The sequence below is a fragment of the Ursus maritimus genome, unplaced genomic scaffold (genome assembly GCF_017311325.1).
Source record: "Ursus maritimus isolate PB19 unplaced genomic scaffold, ASM1731132v1 scaffold_36, whole genome shotgun sequence".
Classification (NCBI taxonomy): Eukaryota; Metazoa; Chordata; class Mammalia; order Carnivora; family Ursidae; genus Ursus; species Ursus maritimus.
Window position 1 is genome coordinate 917127 of NW_024426230.1, and position 13136 is coordinate 930262.

The window sequence follows — 13136 nt, forward strand, 5'->3', positions numbered from 1 at the left end:
CGAGGGAGAGGGAGGGGCAGGGGGTGGAAGGGCACGGAAAGAGACCCGGTGAGGATGAGTCAGTGCTCTGTGTGCTCCTCGGAAGGGAGGGTCGCTGCCGTTACCGAACAGAAGGTGGTGTGAGCACGGCTTCTAATAACGGGGTGTGCTGAAGCAGGAGGCATATGAGCCCACTTAAAAGCGGTTTAATGTGTTAACGCGGCAAGGTCGCCAAGATACACTACGTGCAGAATAGTGTCTAAAGCGGGGTTCTCTTTGTGTAATGCAAATAAAAACAAAACCAGGAGCCGGGGGGGGGGGGAGATAAACATGTATTTGTATATATATAGAAAAGTGTCTGAAACTGTTCACACGGAGCAGTTAACAGTGTTATCTCTGGAGAATGGTACTGGACATGGGATGTTTACTTTTCGTTTGCAGTCCAGCTGAATCTCCCTTCACAAACTCTAGGGTGCAAACAATATTTAACTGTGTTTTTCTGTTAACTTAGTTTTTATCGTAAGACTTTTTAAAATTTATTTATTTTAAAAGATTTTATTTATTTGTCAGCGAGAGAAACAAGCAAGGGGACTGGCAGGCAGAGGGAGAAGCAGGCTCCCCGCTGAGCAAGGAGCCTGACAGACTGGATCCCAGGACAGTGGGATCGTGACCTGAGCCAAAGGCAGACGCCCAACGGACTGAACCACCCAGACGTCCCTATTGTAAGACTTTTTATTTTATTTTGTTTTGTTTTGATATATCTTGAGTCAGTTCTGAGATTTCCCACTCCTTTCTCTAGGGGCTTATATAGCAAAGATGTGAGGGAAGTGTGCAGGGCATAGAGGCCATCATTCTTGATGTGATTTGTTCACACTGATGCTCTAGTGTCTGGTGGGGTATCGTCTTTTCTAGTTCTGGACGGTCAGTCAGTCCAAGTCTTGGAAGTATTCTGCATTCCTGTCCCTAAGCTCTTGTACACTAAGATCTAAGTGATCGACTTAACAGACTTATTCCTAAAATACTTACATGTAAATAGGAGATAAACACTTGTCCAAATAAGTAAATACATTCCTAATGATAGAAATTTAAGCATTTTCTCAGGCAGAGGTTCTTAATTTGCAGTTACTGGGGATTCTAGGAGATCCATGAATGGACTCCCTGAAAATTGAGGGCAAAATGGTATATACTCATGTTTTTCTGTGAAAAAGCTACACAGCTCTCACCAGATTCTCAAAAGCCTCTAAATCTCACTGATGAGGCATTATGGAAACAATGGCGAACAGGTGAAAAAGGTGTCTGTTCTCAGGAATTTATAGTCTGCTGGAGGGAAAGACAAACAGGCAACTAGAACGTAAGGAATATGTTCTATGATAGAAGAGGTTTGCTGTCGTGAGAACATAGTGAGAGCCACGGATATTAGACTAGGGCCGGCTGTTGGCAAAGTCTCCTTAGAGGAACTGACTATTAAATTGAGGCCTGCAGAGTGTCAGGAAAGTAGAATTTGGACTGGTAAAGGAGCTGGGGAAGGAAGTGCTCTTGGTAGAAGGAAGAGTGTTTTAGGCATTTGCCTGTGCAAAGGCTGAAAGCCAAGAGAGACCTTGGCAATTCATAAACTTCAAAGAGTGTGTATGATCACAGCTTAGATGGGAGTAGCAGCGAGAGATGAGGCTGGGAGAGGATGAAAAACTAGACTGTGTCTGTGATTCTGGCCATGCACAGGTGAACCAGACAGAGGAGCTCCCTGACCCTTAGGGAGTTTTATTTGAGTAAGGAGAAACAGGGAAGGAGTAGGCAAATAGGCAAACAAAATAATCTTTTATCGTGGTAAAATAAACAAGGCGATGTAATAAATGGTGGCTGGGGTATATACTTAGGAGCTCCTGTAGACAGATCTACATACTATGTGCCACATGGATAGGAGGGTTTCAACAAAGGTGGTGGCAGGCAGAATGGAGAGAATTGGATAGATTGGAGAGACACTGAGGGAGTAGAATCAATAGGATTTGGTAGTTTACTGGATGATGATAACAAATAACAATAGCTTCCATTTACTGAACACTTACTAATTACCAGGCACTATTCTAAATGCTTAATGCATTTCTGTTTATTTCTTTAACAACTCTATGAGGTGGACGTTTATCTCAATTTTGTAGATGAGGAAACTGAGGCACAGAGAGTTTAAGTAACCAGCCCAGGTAGATTCAAGTTTCCATCAGGATTCAAACTCAAGTCTATTTCACTCTACATCCCTGTAAGCAGAGGGGGGAAAGGAGAGGGAATCGAGTAGAGGAAGAGTGGGAGAAAGATGATACATTTGGGGTCTGGAGTTTTGGGTACCTTTGAGTCATCCAAGTGGAGATGTCCGACAGGCAAATGGATAAATGAATCTGAAGCTCAGAGGAGATCCAGGCCAAGGAACTAATCTGTGAGTTGCCAGCACAGAAATGTTATTTGGGGCCTATCCTGGGGAAGTATATAGGATCAGAATAGAATTCTAAGGAGCTTCAACATTCAGGCGATGGCGGGGAAAGAGCCGCCATGAAGAGGGGGTCAGAGATGTAAGAGGAAAATCAAGACAGTGGCACCAAGGCAGCCAAAGAAAAAAGAGAGTTTCAATGAGAGAGTGAGCAGCAGTGTTATATTCTGCTTGAGAGATGAGGTAAGATAAGGGCCAAGATGTGCCTGTTCTCATAGTAACAAGAATTCCATTGGTTAACCAAGAGGACAGCCTTGGAGGAATAGGGGGGACAAAATCCCATTTAGTTGGTTGAGCAGTGAGTAGGGGACAAGGGAGTTGAGGTTGGTGAATATAGACATCTTGATCAAAACATTTGTTTCTCTAGAGCTAAGAATCTAGAGTCCCAATTACAAGTGTGACCCCTATACTCAGTTGGGATAACACTAACAGCCCTAGGGGGCTCCTTTGCCCATTCAGGAGGAGACATGTCCCTTTTGTCTCCAGTCCCCCCCCCCCTTTTAATACTTCTTTAATACTGCTCTTCGGCTTCTGCCTTATCTTTTCCCTACTCCTCTCACTTAGAATGCTCCCTGCATTCTCTCTGTATAATAGTTTCTGAATACATCCTTAGAATGAACCCACTCTTAGAAAAAGAAATATTGGTTGTTCCCTGCCTGCAGGTCACTGGCATTACCAGGAGGACTATGGGAAAGACATAGTCCCAGTGCAAACACACTCCAGTGTAGCCCGGAGCTCATTGCCTGTCTTTCTCTCCTTCTAGGCATGTACTGGCTGGGATCCAGCTATGGAGAAACTCCATGGACATGCATCTTCCCACCTGGACATTCTCTCCGTAGAGAACCGGTGCCTGGCCACACTGCCCAACCTGCAGCCCATGGAGAAACCACATGGGCATGTGTCTGCCCACCCAGACATCCTCTCTTTAGAAAACCGGTGCCTGGCCACACTCTCCAACCTGCAGCCCATGGAGAAACCACTTGGGCATGTGTCTGCCCACCCAGACATCCTCTCTTTAGAAAACCGGTGCCTGGCCACACTCCCTGTTCTAAAAAGTACTGTGTCTGCCAGCCCCTTGCTCCGCTGTCTCCAGAGAGCTCCCCTGGTGCAAGCTGATCTGCTTAGCCCACCTTCCGAGCCTCCAACCTGGAGGGCCCAGTGCCTCTCGGAGGGGCTAGGCTGTCTGAGCTGCCCCACGGCCTTGAAGTCCGTCTCTGCCAAAGAGAGAGCTCCTGAAACAGCTTTGGTAATAGCCCCAGGCGCTCATCCTGACTCCACCTGTGTCGGATGCTCTAGTCCCTAGCCGTTGGTGCCACAGTTACCCCTCTGAGCTGCTCTGTGTCTGTGTACCTTCTGTCCTCAGGTGCCCTTGACCCTCGGGCTGCCTTCTTCTGCGTCATTACTTTTATTGCATATCGAGTTCAGATATTCTGGACAGTAGAGGCAAAACAGAGCCTGTCCCTAGAGAGCCTCTGCTCAGGAGGAGGGGCAGCACGATGCTGCAGGAGCAGCTAATCAGACGCTTTTGAGATCTTATGTCAAGCAGGGGGTGTGCCTGCTATTCCGTGGCCCGCTTCCCTGTACGTACACACGTAAACATATGTCCACTTACATCGATACAAACACATTTACCATACAGGGCAGAATCAGTACAAAACACACATTCCTTCTGTACGGACTTGGGATTCAGACTGAGGCAGAGGCGATATTATCTCTGCCAACTATAAGCCATACAGCCTTGGCCAAGACTCAACCTTCTGAAGCTCTGATTTCTTCCGCCTTAAAACGTGGTCAGTGAAAATGTATCTCAGAGGGTCATTGTCAGGATTACTATTGCCATCTTACATTTATTTAGGGCTTTGCAATTTGCAAAGAGCCATAAATATATTATCCCATTTAATCATCGAATGGCACCCTCAAGGTAGTAGGGAGTAGGGAATGAAGAAGCTGAGACTCAGAAGTTAAGCAGTTCGCGGTTGCTGGGGGGTTGATCTGGGACTTGACCCTTTTTCTTCTGAATCCAAAATATCTTAATAGTCTCATAAGAGGTGTGTTGTGAGGGGCTCCAGGCTCCTAGGCTGTGGCATCATTAAGGAGATGAAAACAGGGGAATATTCCAAAGCATCTGAGCAAAGGCTCAGAAGGTTGAATTGGGAAAGGTGGTGTGAGTGGCGGTGAGGGGTCACTATGTCAGCCAGGAGAGCTGGACGCTGGGGTGTGAAGGGGGAGGGAGGAGGAGTTTTGGTGCTGGAAGATAGATGTAGACTCGTCCTGTGCCTGGGATCTGCCTTCAGATCTGTCTGTGTGATTAATAACTGCCACTATCTCTAGGGTCGTTGTTCCTCTTCAGAAGAGAAAATGCCAGAAGAGAAGGAATGGGTAGAGGTTCAAATGCCTTTTTATAATCTAAGCTTGGGAGAGGAGGAGAAGGTGGAGGAGCCTGTCCTGAAGCTCACTGCTGGGGACTCTGACTCTCATCCTGGGCCCACTGACCAGGCCCTTAAGGACAAGAAGGTAAAAGTTCTGGAGTTGGGGAGAGGGTGATGATGATGGAGGGAAGGGTGTGAGGTGGTGTGAGAGGGGTGGTGACCAAAGGCCAAGGATGGAAGGGGAAGAGGGGGCATCACCCAGCTCTTATTTCTCACTCCCTAATCACCTTTTCTAACCTCTCAGTTGAACAGACATCTTTCTGAATGTGGGGTCATTTCTCTCTGCTCTTGATTGCATAAATGGGCCTGAGTGGGTGCTTGAGTTGGTCCTCATTACCTCTTTCATCCTTTCTCCCCTCTCTTTCCTGATTCTCAGATGGTTCTCATAAGCTTGCTGTGCTCCACTCTGACGTCAAAGGGAAACATAGAAGATGCAGCTGACCGGACCTCGGGTACTCTCTTTGAAGTCTGTAGTGAACTTGCCCCCTTGGAGCCTGAATTCATCCTTAAGGTACTGTGGTGTGAAGGAGGGGATGGGAATGGGAAGCTGGGAGGTAGGAGCTGTGGCCATGGTGTGGGAGGGGGATGGTGGCCATTTTGGTGGGAAGGGAGTAGGATCTCCAGGTGAGCCTGAGGGCTAGTCCTTGGGGTTCTCTGAGGAGCGGGGAAGGATGAGATTGGGAGAGTATACTAGGGCTTATTTGTTTAGTAAGTACACAAAGCTAGGCCTTGACAGTCATTTCAACAGATGTAATGAAACTTGGATCTGGCTCTTAAGGAGCTTATGATATTGTTAGGGAAGCAGAACACTCCCAAATATTATTTAAACGCAAATGGAGTAATAGGTAGTGAATGTTGCAAAAACAGAAACGGGGGAGGGGGAAGTGTTTTCTGTGAAGCTTTTTGGAAGATGGCAGGTTTAATCAGCAGTTTGAACCCTGGGTAATTTTCGATAGACCTCGATGGTGGGAAACCTAAGTACCTGGTTGACTTGGGAGGTGATCAGTAGACGCAGAAGAAGCCATGCTCCAAAGCTGGGTGAGGGCTAGGGTATGGAGGATGTAGCAAGCCAGGAGGCTTGGGCTTTCTATTTTATAGACAATGTGAAGAGCCCAGGAAAGGTTTTATACAGCCGGATTAGGCAAGCACGTTAGTTTGGGGCATGATGCTATGGGACAAGTGGCTGAGATGCCAGCTCTCCCTGCCCTGTGCCCTAGGCATCTCTGTACGCCAGGCAGCAGCTGAACATCCGGACTGTGGCCAACAAAGTGTTGGCCATTGCTGCCTTTTTGCCGGTCTGCCGCCCCCACCTGCGACGCTATTTCTGTGCCATTGTCCAGCTGCCATCTGATTGGCTCCAGGTAGCCGAGTTCTACGAGGTATGGCACTCAGTTCCCTGAGCTTTGACTCTCACTGGTTCCCTCTCCTTTGCTCATTGCATCCCTGTGGAAAATTCTCAGCTAGTTTCACCTCCTCTCAGCCGTCTTTAGCCTTGCTTCCCAAACAGGACAGCTTCTCCCTGGATTGGGTTGGGTTGCCCAATAGGGAGAATATGACTGAGGAGAGCTGGACCACAGTTGGAGAAAAATTGGTCTTATTCTGGACCTTGTGTTTACAATGCAGGAGATGAGAATTAGAGAAGTCGCCGACTGGCCCAGGATCATAGAAATGGTCATTTTAGAGCTGGGGCTGGAAACCCCCGCCTTCTTCTGTGCTCTCATTTAACCCTGTGAAGTGGTCTTGCCTTGTTTTAGAATGTCGGTTTGTGTCTCACTTCTGGTGGTCTTTCCTCCCTCTCTGACAGAAACTGGCTGGAGGAGAGGAGGGCAAGCTGGTGCCCCTGCCTGCCTGCCTGCGTGGTGCTATGACCGACAAATTTGCCCAGTTTGATGAGTACCAGCTGGCTAAGTACAGCCCTCGGAAGCACCGGGCCAAGAGACGCCCCCGCCCGCCTCCCCGCCCTCCAGTCAGTCCCTGCTCAACCTGGTCATTCACAGCCAGGCCCCTTCTCTCTGGAGAGGAGGAGGGTGGTCGAAGGAACATGGTGACCCTGGGGGATCCCACACTAAGCATCTGACATATTCCTCCCATCAGAAATAAAAGGAGTCCGAGAAGGGCTGAGGAACCAAGTAGAGCTCAGGGAGCAGAGAGGACAGGGCCTACCTCTTTCTGGGCTGGCTTCCTTTTGGTAGAAATGGGCTTTGGAACTATTGGAATGGATCTCTCCAAGGACGAGTTCCATTTCCCGTTTTGAAATTGCTTCTCCTGTCCCTACAGAAGACAGGGCGCCCATTTTCTGAGACACAAAAATATTTGCCGAGGTACCTTAGGCCTCTTAAAGATGAACAGAAGAAGGTGAGTGCCTTGTTCTGGGGTTCCATATGAGCATGTAAAACCTTTTCTCAGCTAGTATTTAGAAATGGAATTCTGTTTGGTGTAGAAATACTAATGGTGTGGTAGGAACATGCCAGTTTCCTACCTGGGGAGTTCTCAGTTGTGATTATAGGGTCGGGTTTCAGAGCACTGGGAAAGGCTCCTTTTATTTCCCATTTTGCTCCCCTTGATATTTACTGATGGTGGCATGTCCAGCTGGATAATTGCGTTAAAAATGTATGAAATAGGGGCACCTGGGTGGCTCAGTTGGTGAAGCATCTGACTCTTGATTTCGGCTCAGGTCATAATCTTGGGGTCATGGACTCGAGCCCCGTGCATTGGGCTCCTCACTCAGCAGGGAGTCTTCTTGAGGTTCTCTCTCTCTTCACCCCTCCCCCCACTCGCTCTGTCAAATAAATGTATAAATAAATAAATAATGTATGAAATACCTACCTTCCATAGGAAGTTTTATAAACAAACCAAACCAAACCTTTTGCAATAATGACAAATAAGGTACTGCCCTTCGTGGTTAAGAGCATAGAATCAGGATTTAGACCTGGGTTTGAATCCCCCCACCAGCACCACTTGCTGGCTGTGCAACCTTGGCCAAATGACTTACCCTGTCTTACTTCATTTTCCTCAGGTATAAAATGGGGATAATAGCAGCACCTCATTGGGTATTTCATTGGGTTTTTGCGAAGATTAAATTAGTTACTGAATTTAAAGTATTTCTTTTTTTTTCCTCAAGATTTTATTCATTTTTTGTGTGAGAGGGAGAGACAGAGAGAGAGAGAGAGCTCCCACGAGCTGCGGGGAGTGGCAGAGGGAGAGGGAGAAGCAGTTTCCCTGTTGAGCAGGGAGCCTGGTGCGGGACTTGATCCCAGGACCCCGGGATCATGACCTGAGCCACCCAGTCGCCCTGAATTTAAAATACTTTTAACAATACCTGGCACTGAGTAAGTGTCAGCTGTCACCAACATCATTATTCAGATAAATTATTAGGAAAATAATATGGTGGTATTACAAGAGAACACATTCTCAGTTGGTCAGCTGATCGTTTCTCTTCATTCTAATAATATATCCCAAACTTAGCTCTTCGACCATAGAAGATTCCGCCATAGAAGATACCATAGAAAGCCATCTTCTTCCAGGTTTTTCACTCCTCACAGCTTGCATCGTGCTGATAGCCTCCATTCACCTCCCCCTCCAAGTCTCAGTGATGTAGATAAGAGCTGCTTTTTCCTTTCTCTCCGGGAACAAGATGTTCTTTGTTCATTCCATCCCTATCTTGTTTTTCACAAGCTGGTTATCCCGTGTTAACTATTGATAGTTCAGTCTTGTATACCTAAAACACAGTGACCCCAAAGAGCTACTATGGTATGTCCCCTGCAGGAGCTCCAATCGCTGGACACTTTTGCCCCCTATTCCTACTCTTTGCCCAGATCTACTTTGGGGCAGGAAACTACCTCATAGGTATAGGAGGTCTGCGGTTCTGATTTCTGAAGCAAGTGACATGGTCCTAGATTAAAGGGCCGCTGTGGAACTTGGGGGATATTTCCACAGTTTGAGGAGACCTACAACGCGGTGCCGGAGCGAAAGCAGCAGCCGAGGTTCACTCTCAAGAAGTTAGTTCGGCGACTGCACATCCGGGAGCCTGCTCAGCACGTCCAAGCCCTGCTGGGCTACAGGTGAGAAGACGCACCCCGAACACGCCTGCCACCTGGGTAGCCCCGGGGCTTTTCAGCCTCCACGGCCCCGGAGCGTGTCGTTCCGATCCCAGCAACATTAGTGGCAGGCACCACTGACTGGCTTTGACTGACTGACCTTTTCTTTTCTGAGTTATTTTCAGCTGGCTATGAAATGGTAAGCTTTCCCTCTTCTGTCCCAGATACCCTTCCAACCTACAAATGTTTTCTCGAAGTCGCCTCCCTGGGCCGTGGGATTCTAGCAGAGCTGGGAAGCGGATGAAGCTCCCTCGGCCAGAGACCTGGGAGCGGGAGCTGAGCCTGCGGGGGAACAAGGCTTCTGTCTGGGAGGAACTCATTGGTACAGTCACTCTGACCCTGTATTCCCTTCCTCTCTTCCCCATCCACACCTCTACACGTTAGACCCTGAGTTAATTTCCGTGGCCTGATACAGTTATTCTCTTGCCTGGTGGTTGCATCACTGAAACTGATTGGATTTCTGAGGTTTGCCATTGACTATGCCCCAGCAGACCAGTGGTGTCTGCTTTGAGTGGCACTGGTGTCATAGGAAGGTCATTATTCCAGATGTGGTTAGGTGATACGCAAGCCCTTATCAACACGGGACAAAAGTGGTACCTTCTCTCTGATCTCACTTGTGTCATACTGGGTAAGTCATCCAGTCAAGGTGGGACTGGCACATGGCATCTTGGCATATTGGAATCTCCGCAGGAACCCATATTTCAGACATGGACATTCTAGGTAATCTGCCCATACTGATAAAGAGAAAAAAAAATTGAATTGGGAAAACCAAGTTATTTCAGTCTTCTGTTTATCTCTTTTCGTTATTGTTGTTAGTTTATTTTTATCTATAGAAGCCTCTTTCTATTCTCTTTTTTTAATGTCCTCTTCCATTTTTGAAAATTTCAAGTCAACTTCTATCTGTTGAAAAACATCTTGCTGTAGAGCTTTTGACTGCTTGAGTTCTGCAGACTTCATCTTTTGGGGCTTCAGAAGTCCCAGGTTTTTTTTGGTTTTTTTGTTTTTATCTATTTCTCTGTGAACTGCCGCGTGCAGATTGTGCCCAGGGCAGCCCGAATTCTCAGCTGCTTGTCTGTCACTGCTCTCACTGTGTGGTTGGTCGCGGGGGGTGTAAGCATCAGAACCACATGGGAGTTAAACCACACACATGCACACACACACACGCCTGACAACCTCTTCCCCGGCATTTGATACTTCGGGTGGAAGAGGATAAAGCAGCCTGGACGGCAGCCAGGGTGTGTAGCTGATTCTGGTGTGTGTCATCTCCACTTCCTCCCTCTGCCCTTGAAAATTAAAACTGTCATTTATCTAGGCTGAGTCTAATGCCCATAGTTTAATCCAGTGGTCTCCAGAGTTTTTTGGTAATATATTGCACAAAACATTTTGGAATGCATCAGAATATATGTATATATAATTTAAATAATTTTATACATGAAACTAGTAAATTATGTACTTTAGGAAATACATAAAATATAATTATACAAATACAGATCTGAAAGTATGTATAAAAAATAAACTATAAAAAATGTAAATAAATATAAGAATAAAATAGAAGACAAAATGTAATTAGATATACAGACCCCTCTTTGGAGACCACAGGGATCATTAATAACTCATTAGCAGTTTTTTGGAATGAAATCAGTGAACTTCTCAGTCTAAAAGATAAATGTTCAATTTATTTTCTAGTATCATAAATATGATATTGCATTTAGGTTCTTATCTAAATGGTCTAGAAAACCTCTCATACATAGCAACAGTTGAGAACAATTTGTGAGCTGACAAAGGATGTAACAGTTCATGAGTGGCCACCCACCGTTTACATGGTGCGCACAACCTAATTGTTCTCTACAGCTTGTGAATCAGAAGTGTGACTCAGGAACCGCAGGACTTCCAGAAGGCTGCAAGCTTCTAGCTGCAATTCAAATAAGACTTACATCTTCTTAAAGAAAGGCACCACCACTCTCTGACAAAAGCTGGGCCAGCGCCTGGGGATGGGGTCGGGGGCTGACAGGCCATGTCTCTACAGTGGTCTGAATGTGCCTCTGGGGGTACCCAGGAAACATGTCACACCCCCTACTTATGGTTTCGCTTGTCTGAAAGAAAGAAAGGATTTTCCCAATATTTACCATACCAATCGCACCCCTATGGTCACTCAGTCTGTGTGTCGTATGGTACATGGTGCAGATGAGAGTTCAAGTTTGTGGAGGAAGAGTAGGGTTTCCACAGTACGAGGGTGTCCGTAGAGCCCATCACTCTCTTTGGTTTCTGTGTAATGACTTACCAAACTTGTCCTTGAATTGTAAGTGGATTTAGAATTATTAATCAGTCTTAACCAAACTAGCCATCTAAAATAGACATAAGGGGCGCCTGGGTGGCTCAGTCCTTAAGCGTCTGCCTTTGGCTCAGGTCATGATCCCAGGGTCCTGAGATTGAGCCCCACATCAGGCTCCCTGCTCAGTGGGAAGTCTGCTTCTCCCTCTCCCTCTGCTTCTCCACCTGCTTGTGTTCTCTCTCGCTCTTTCAAATAAATAAATAAAATCTTTAAAAAAAACAATAAAATAAAATAGACATAAGACATTATTATTACGAAACTATGACTTGAAGATGATGCTAATATCCCAGAACAAATGGACAATACGAAAGTGATAGGGGTGAAATTCTGCTCTAGTGCAAGTCTTTTTCGCCTCTATTTCAATGAAAAATAATGACTATTTGATCAGATGTCACAAGAATTTTGCCGGAAAACTCAAAAATTACCAGGAAGATTATTTGAAATGTCAATTTACATACACTGTTATTAAAGGTGAACCTTACCTTAGGTTATGTTGTGCCTGGAAACATTAACCCGATGATTACATGTATACAATTTATAAATAGATAAACTTACACTAAGAAATTTCACATTTCACCATCTAAAATATTTGGAAATCATTACTCTAGATTAGAGAATATATTTTTCCAGTTGAGCCCAATCTCATGGCTGGACCAGCAAACAAAATAGTAGTAGGAGTTGTTTATTCAGACGGCCATCTCGTCAACAATGTTATATAAATCTTGCTCCACACTTTAGGCCAATCCTGTTTTTATCTTTCCAGAGCTCTAAAACATTTTGAGTAGGGTAGGTCATACGTTAGTACCCCACGGCCTCCATCCTGAATTTTCTAGGTGGCCTCTGAATGTCTTGCCCTGGCCTGTGACCTCTCTCACTCACCCTTGGTCTGCCTTCCTCACCCTGTGCCTGACCTTCCACAGACAACGGGAAGCTGCCCTTCATGGCCATGCTGCGGAATCTGTGCAACCTGCTGCGGGTGGGGATCAGCGCCCGCCACCACGAGCTTGTGCTGCAGAGACTCCAGCATGAGGTACGGGGGAGGGGCAGGGGCCCTGGAGGTGGTGCGGGGATGCTGCTGCGTCTTCCTCGTGGCTGGGGAAGGTCACGGCCACGAGCTAGCTCCGTGTGGGCTGTAGACAGGTATGGAGATATGGATAGGTTGGCGGACACAGATCTGGGGAGATGAGCCCCAGAGAACTTTCCTTGGATCACTGATTTACCAAGAAGTGGCACTTCTGTGATGTAACTGACTTCAGAGGGAGTCTGATATAAAAGAAACCAGGCTCCTTCATTACTTCATTACTTCCTCTCCCTTTTTTCCCTCTTATATTCTCACCTGACAGCTTTCTATTTTCTTTATTCTTCTCCACCTCTCTCTGTGTCTCTTCTCCAATATCCATTTTATCCTTCCTCACTTGCCCACAAATCTATTAGAGTGGTTATCTCGTATGCCTGGTCCCTGAGGCCCCTGCTCGCCCCCGATCCCACACTCCCCGGTACTTTGCTCACGACCCCTCCCTTGCTTTCCAGAATTCGGTGATCCACAGTCGGCAGTTCCCTTTCAGGTTCCTTAACGCCCATGATTCCATCAATGACTTGGAGGCCCGACTCAAAAGTAAAGGTATTACCTATCTTCCGAATCCTGTTTGTCCCTTGAGTCTGAGAATAGATGAACTAGGAGCATTGGTATGTTTCAGCCTCTTGTCTTCCGGTCTCAGGGTGTGGGGTGGGCAGAGGTCAGACATTGGCCGGCCCAAGGGTCAGGGCTTAGGACAGGTATTGGTGGGAGGACAAAAGGAGGAAACAGAAGCTGACTGACACTG

The 13136-nt window shown here is 46.6% G+C and overlaps 1 protein-coding gene across 1 annotated transcript in view; it reads left to right on the forward strand.

Moving 5' to 3' along the window:
• The first annotated feature begins 648 nt into the window (after positions 1-648).
• Positions 649-13136, forward strand: part of TEP1 (telomerase associated protein 1) — a 35641-nt gene continuing 23153 nt past the window's right edge. Inside the window, exons 1-11 of the mRNA XM_008683665.2 lie at positions 649-701; positions 3219-3701; positions 4787-4969; positions 5261-5395; positions 6102-6263; positions 6689-6850; positions 7162-7239; positions 8821-8945; positions 9146-9303; positions 12234-12343; positions 12844-12934. Of these exons, the coding sequence (XP_008681887.2) occupies positions 3243-3701; positions 4787-4969; positions 5261-5395; positions 6102-6263; positions 6689-6850; positions 7162-7239; positions 8821-8945; positions 9146-9303; positions 12234-12343; positions 12844-12934 (1663 nt within the window). The 5' untranslated portion in view covers positions 649-701; positions 3219-3242. The remainder of the gene's footprint in view (positions 702-3218; positions 3702-4786; positions 4970-5260; positions 5396-6101; positions 6264-6688; positions 6851-7161; positions 7240-8820; positions 8946-9145; positions 9304-12233; positions 12344-12843; positions 12935-13136) is intronic.